General features: G+C 55.1%; 1 protein-coding gene across 1 annotated transcript; it reads left to right on the forward strand.

Moving 5' to 3' along the window:
• Nucleotides 1–3,049: 3,049 nt before the first annotated feature.
• LOC103780000 (calcium/calmodulin-dependent protein kinase type II subunit alpha-like) lies at nt 3,050–7,103 on the forward strand (the record flags this gene model as incomplete). The annotated part of the gene is made up of 5 exons (XM_008947649.1): nt 3,050–3,082; nt 4,169–4,217; nt 5,497–5,572; nt 6,383–6,477; nt 6,855–7,103. Coding segments are annotated over 5 exons (486 nt in total), but the record flags the coding sequence as incomplete, so codon positions are not given.
• Between the last annotated feature and the right edge of the window lie 6 nt (nt 7,104–7,109).

Consider the following 7,109-nt stretch of genomic DNA (forward strand, 5'->3'; position numbering starts at 1 on the left):
GGAAGGTTTGAGACCATACACAACCCGCCAAATCTGGGCTCAGCTCAACAAAAGACTATTCTGGCCATGCAGTGTTATTCTGCAACATGAAGCTGATGGCCTGCATTGCTATGAGGGGACTTTGCTTTGGGCCACGGTGTCACGTGCATATCGCATGGCTTCCAGGGCAGGATTGCTAGTTTTGGACAACAGTGCTGGCACAGAGGAGACAAGTTCCATGGGAGTCACAGCAACCCATCTGCCAGCCACTGCTGGCCTGTCTTCTGCTGCTCCTGGGAGTCACCTGAGAAGTGACACCACAGGTAGAGCTGACTTTGTATGACCTGCTGGAACACAGGCAAGAGCAATCAGGAGATGCCTTTTTAAGCTGTAGAAGGAGACAATGCAGGATGGAGAGGCTTCATGGGGCACAATCCTGAATCTAGTCTTCCAGCAGAAAAGGACAGCCTTGAATTTCATCTCTGGCATTGCAGGGATGATGCAGTGGTAGAAGATCATTTGCCAGCCCAGCTTGCTGACGATGCTTCCTCTTTGTCTTCAGAGGAGCTCTGAGGGCAGACGCTATCCTGGGAAGAGGGGCACTTGCTGTCATAGCAGAATAGCTCATTTGGATAAACAGATTTCTGGCCCATCACTGAAACTAAGCAAGGAGGGTCTGGTTCCAGAGTGGGATCAGAGGGGCTGGTTTGTATCCCCAGTCCCCAGGCTTTTGCTGGTGAGCGGGGAGCAGCGAATGAGGCTTCACCCTGAGTGAAGCCTACCAGCCAACACTCAGCTCAGGAGGATGTACAGACTGGAAAATGAGTTTGCTCTTCCATCACCCCCTTTCCAACAAATGGAGGTGAGACAGCCTGGCTAGATGACCAGGAAGGTAGAGGAGGAGAAGACAAAGTAGAAGGCAGCTCATTCCCAACGGGTTGCTTGTGTTGACCACCTTCAGCGTCACCATTCCCACCTCTCATTCCCCTGCTCAGCCTGGGGGGATCTGCAGCGTAACCCCCTCACAGGGGCACAGGGAGACTGGCTGCCCTGGCTGAAGCTTTCATGGCCACCATGGCCAGCTGGGAGGTGCCAGGGCGTCGCTGGGCAGTGTTCATATCTTTCCATCTTGCTGGAGGAGCAAAGGAGGAACCTGGAAACCTGCCTCAGGTGGGTGGGAAGGTGAGAAGGGAAAGGTCCTGCCTGCTCAGAGCAGGGCTGTAAATCAGGCCATGTGGTACGGTTCATTGTCAGAAGAGTTGAGTCCTCATTTGGAGAAACCTGCTCCACTGACTGTCCCTAGGAGAGCTGGCAGGTCCCAGGCAACCACCTGTGCCATTCCTGCCCAAAGCTCCTCAGGTAGCTGGTGCTGCCCTCCAGCCTGCCTGCACAGCCCCCCAGCCCCAGGATGGTGCTAGCCCAGGCTCAGAGGGTTTGAAACTCACCCTCCTGAGGAGGTTCCTCCCCTGCTAAAAGTATTCACAGGACGAAAAATCCCCCTCGAGCCCTGCTCTGGGGTCTGTGGCATGTCTTTGGGTCCCAGCAGCTACGATACCTTCACTGCCCTGTGTAATGTCCCATCTCGTCACATTGTAAACTAATGAAATCACTGCCCCGTGTCACATCCTGTCCCGTCCTAAATTACTGAGCTCGCTGCCCCGTGTTGCATCCTGTTCCTGTATGTCCAGGCTCGACGCGGTCACTGCTTTGTGTTGCATTCTGTTCCGTCTGAAATTTCCGCAGTTTACTGCCCCGTCTCATCTCCTTGGGCAGCAGAAGCTGTCAGCCCTTCCTGCCCACAGCCCAGCTCCAGCAGCTCTGTTTCCCCGTGAAGTTCCTTCCGAAATACTGCAGCTCACTCTGCCCTTTTGGGCGTGTGTTGTTCCGGAGAAGGAGGGGCGAGGATTAAAGTAGGACCTAGCGTGAGGGGGGAGAGCTGCACTGGCACAGGGGGAGCTCGGCTGCTGGGAGCCAGTTAGGATCTGGAAGGAGCAAGGGGGGGAATGGGAGTTAGCAGTTGTTATGCTGCAGCCCACCCACACACCCTGATGGGTCACTCCGTGGACTTTTCTGAGAGGTTTGCAGGGTATGTGCTGCTTTTCCCTCTGCAGGGCAGGCAGAGCTGGTGCCTCCTTTAAATATGCTGGGGTTTGATTATTTTGTTATTTGGCACTCACACGGGTGCTCCCTGTCACCTGCTGTGATTCATCCCCCAGGAGCTGGAGAAAGGGCATGAGGCCAGCGTGCATGTCCCCCTGTCTAGATTGAAGATGGAGACAAGGAGCAGAGCAGAGTGAGGAAGGAAAGTTCAGAAGTTGTTTGAGATTGCAAGCAGAAATGTGGCAGTGGGGTCATCCAACCCAAAAGCCTTTAAATGTGGTGCTAGTGGTGAAGGATGGAGATCAATATGTGCATGCCTAAGGTCTTCTCTTTGGAGATTTGTCCTGGTTTAAAGCACTGGAGATGTGCTCAGGACAGCTTCTCACGCGGCGTGCCAGCCTTGCGGGGTCAAGTAGCAATAGCCATGCTGGCCTTAAACCAGCCAGCTTGGTACTGGTCTAGGTCCAGAGCTAACTGAGCTTCTCTACACTAGTTCAGCAGCATGGGCAGGTGCACCCAGAAGTGCTCCAGAGTCTGTAACCACCAGTACAGCATTGACACTGGGCAGAGGGCGGTACAGATGGTGGAGCTGCCTTAGCTTTCCAGCGTCACACTCCTGCTCCTGTGAGCTTGTTGGCCTGGTCACAAAGCCACCAGAGTGGTCATTGACTCCCAGAGGACTCCCTTTGGGACTAGCCCGGTCCTTGGGATGAGCAACACCAGAGGTTCTGGCAGGTCAGGAGAGACAGGTGCCAGCAGGCAGGTGGGGAGGGAGCTGGCACGGCACCACCAGCACGGCAGCCAGCAGCACATCCCTACAGCAGCACCAGGTTGCCCCCCTGTGCCTTCCATTTGCCCTCCCACCAGGACCACGAAGGGTGGCTCAGGAGCTGCTGCCTCTCTCGTACCGCTCTCTGCCTTTCTCACTCTGTGTCTCTTCCTGTTCCATCTCTTCTCCTTGTTTTTCCAGAAAAGAAAGTCCAGTTCCAGCGTTCAGTTAATGGTGAGTGTCCTTCGTCTTCCTCAATGCCGATGTTGCTGGGCCTCTCCACATGTTCCAGCTTCCCCCGTTTTTGGAAGTTACCTCGGGGTAGGGAAGAAGGGACACCGGGGTTGGAGGGAACATCCTCAAAGCCGTATCACCCACAAACCCCATTAACAGGGTTGGTGCAGGCATTTGCTGGCCACCAGCTGGTGGGAAGCCAGCCCTGGTTCTTGCTGATGGGTTCTCATGCCGTTTCTCCCAGTTCTCCTGACTCAGGTCTGCAGGCTGCATCGGTCCAAGGAGCCTTGGAGAAACACCTTCCATGCCTCTGCGGGGACTGTATGGTCATGGGACACCTTGCCAACCTACATCGGGGTATTATGGGTAATACATAAGCAAGGCTCTGCTGGGAAGAGCTAGCAGAGCCATTGCTCTAGCTCCGCTAGCAGAGTCGCCTTGATGGGGCTCCTGCAGAGAGACGGGGGGTCAGTACCCTCCTCCCCCTAAATCTGTGTAGTGCTCAGCCGTTTCTTGAAAGAGCTGTGTCTCAGCCTTCAGTGGTCCATGTGGGTCTTGGAAGCACTCTGTTTTATCGTACATTTCTCTCCCTACTCTGCGGTCAGTGTGGTCTCTCACTCCTGCACAGTCCCCTCTTTCTCATCCCAGCTCCTCCTCGCTGTTTAATTTGTACATCTCTCTCTTTATCGTACAGTCAACATGGTGTCTTCCACCCTTGCACAGCCCCTCTCCCTGCCCCTCCGGCAACTCTCCTAGGAACCCACCAAGTCCCCCTGGACCTGCCCCGTCTCTGTCCCCACAGGCGTCGGTAGGGAGGGCAGCGCCGTTCCTACGAGAGCCTCCACCACCCAGCTCTTGTGCCCTTGGCTACAAGGGGTGGAGGTCAGGGAGGGCTCTGCCAGCGCCGCCCTAGAGCTCTGGTTGAGGACGGGTTGGACCTGCTGGTGTTTTCCTTGGTTTCTGCCCGTTGGCACAGTCGAGCGCTGTGGGGTCGGACTCGGGGGGCTGTCGAACACACGAGCTCCATCTGGTGTGGGGTGAAGACCCCTCTCACCGCCCCGTCTCTCCTCTCTGTTCTTTGCTCAGGAATCGTCGGAGAGCACCAACACCACCATCGAGGATGAAGACACCAAAGGTACCAGCAAGGGCACTGGGGCAGGCAGGCAGGCTCTTTTGGAGGGGTGCCCTGGCCACCCCTAATGAGATACTGACTGTGGTGAAACCCACCACCATGAGCTGCCTCAGGGCCCTTCAGAAGTTGCTGCAACTCCTTAGCTGGTTTCTCTGCTGGGTCACTGCCATGAGCAACTGGGGCACAGCTGGTGAGAAAGGGAGGGCTCCCAAAACTAGGGGTGTTTCCTGAAAGCAAGCACAGCAGTGGCAGAAATCTGCAGGGACAGCGGCCCAGCCCAACTGCCCGCTCCTCCAGATTAAATGGCCCTTTGGGGAAAGCCTCCAGGGGAATCCCTGCGTCCTTCCCGCCCGCCTGCCAGAGCCAGCTTTCTAAGAATAACCCAGGGAATAATTTATCCGTGCTAATTTGTAAAGTCTCTCAACGAATCGATCCCAGCACAAAGCAAGATGGACTTTGGCCTGATGTGAGAGTTAATGGGACACTTGTCCTCCTGGGGAAGGGCTCCTGGGAGCAGACACGTAGGCAGCCGGTGCTCAGGAAGTGCTGAAGGTCCCTCTCCTCCTTTCTGAATGGCTCTCAGGAACGTGGTCCCCCTCTTTTCACTAGCCACAACACAAAATAATTAAGTCGAGCATGATGCCAGTTTGCATTTGAGGAGAAGCCTCATTAATAAGCCCAGGGTTGCCTCTGGCAGCTTCTCCTGCATGCCGGGGAGCCAAACCTGCTCTCAAAGCCCAGCTCCTTCCCAGATGAGCCAGCAGCACCCAGGGTCCCCAGCAGCAGCCAGATGGTGCTTTCACAAGGTCCCTCCTTGTGTCCCCCAGGGTGGCTGCCCATGTCACCCACATGTCCTCCTTCCAGCTGAGAACCTCGTCTCCTGTCTCAGGGGGAGCTGAGAGCATCCTTTGGCCCAGCTAGTCCTGGCTAGTCCCTGCTGTCCATTCGTGGGGTAGAAGGTCCCAGGTTGGCAAGGCTTTGCAGCTGAGACCAGCCTGTGCCACCTTTTGGGCCGCTCACCACTTGGTGATCAACCTTTTTGCTCTTTGGGAAAATAAAGAGCTTTTCAGGTTTCCCCTGACTTTGTAGATCTTTTGTCTCTGGGGTGAAGAGCCCTTCCCCACATCTCTCTCCCAAGTCTCTCTCCTGCTTTCTCCATGGGCAATTTCCAATGTCCCCCAATGTCCTGCGGTCTAAGGAGAAAAAGATACATCACCTGTATTACAACACCAGCACTTCTGGTTTTTCTCCTTTTATTTTCTTTTTCTCTTTAAACCAACAGTACGGAAGCAAGAAATCATTAAAGTCACAGAGCAGCTGATCGAAGCAATAAGCAATGGTGACTTCGAGTCCTACACGTGAGTGTGCCCAGTGTGGGTTTGGACCAGGGAGGGGGCTCAGCCTCCTGAAGTGGGTGCTCTCACTGTGAGAACGCAGCCTGGGAGGTTTTACTGCTGCCCAGGGCAGGGTGATGGGGTTAATGTGCTGGCGGGGGCATGGACACCATCCAAGAGAAGTGGGGGACATCAGTTTTCAAACCTGCTGCTTCTCTCAGACTAAGCTGACCACATGTCTCTGGTCTCATTGTCACAGTGAGCCCATTTTCTGGTTTGCAGCAAGATGAATAACTGTAAATGTGATTTATGGGGGAAGAAGGAACATTGCAACTGTAGTTTCCATTATATCCAGATTGCTACAGCCTGCTTGGAAGAGTAGCTGCTTTCTACTCACTGAGCTGTTGCTCTTCAGAGTACACTACTTCTGTGCCCAAAACCTGTTTAATTAGCAGCAACTGAGCAAGTGCAGGTCTTCATCCCTGCCCCAGGGAATTGCAGCAGGGATATTTTGGTGCAAAACAGAGAATCTGAGTTTTTCCCTGCTGTTTTTCTCTTTTACAAAGAAGATAGCAGTGTTTTGGGACGTTTAATTGGAGGTAGTGACTGATGGAGAAGTCACCCTGCCTCGCTGAGCTCCTGGCTGCAGTCAGTGGGCTGGAGGCGAGGTGGGCTGGGTAAACTCAGATTTCTGCTTGAATTACTTGGTGCAGAGACTCCTCAGTCTCAGGGAGTCATCCCGAGCATGAACTGTTAGGGTTTTTCAGGCTGTCATACCAGAAACAGTATGAGGTGATAACCTCACCCTTTTCTCTCCCCTTCCCACCTTACCAGGAAGATGTGTGACCCTGGGATGACTGCCTTCGAGCCTGAGGCTCTGGGCAACCTCGTGGAAGGCCTGGATTTCCACCGATTCTACTTTGAAAACCGTAAGCAGCCCCTTTGCCTCTCAAGGGACCCTTTTTACCTCCCACAGGCTTGGCTGTGTCTTGACCTCCATCAGCTTGCTGGAGAGAGGAGGGGGAGGGTGGCTTTGGGAGCATCTCTGGCTGATCTGGGAGATCCCAGCAGGAGGTGAATCAAGCCTGTTAGGTCCACCGGGGCCAGGCTGCATGCAGAGAAGATGTTTGGCTAGCTGCTTTTTAGGTGGACCCCTCCTGAACCCACCCAAAGAGCTTTTACTCATCCCCTCCAAGCAGAGAGCCTCACCCAAGCCTCTCCCCTTCCCACATTGCTGCTGCCCTGGGCGAGATCCTCCCAAAGTCCTTCCCCCGCCTAACGGCGCTTGTCCTGGTGCCCTCACCAGTGTGGTCTCGGAACAGCAAGCCCGTGCACACGACGATCCTGAACCCTCACATCCACCTGATGGGGGACGAGTCCGCCTGCATCGCCTACATCCGCATCACGCAGTACGTGGACGCGGGAGGGATCCCTCGCCCCGCCCAGTCCGAGGAGACCCGCATCTGGCACCGCCGGGACGGCAAATGGCAGATCGTCCACTTCCACAGATCCGGCGCGCCCTCCGTCCTACCGCAGTAAGCCTGTGAGGCTCCGGGACGGG

Source organism: Merops nubicus, unplaced genomic scaffold (genome assembly GCF_000691845.1).
Source record: "Merops nubicus isolate BGI_N331 unplaced genomic scaffold, ASM69184v1 scaffold10659, whole genome shotgun sequence".
Lineage (NCBI taxonomy): Eukaryota > Metazoa > Chordata > Aves > Coraciiformes > Meropidae > Merops > Merops nubicus.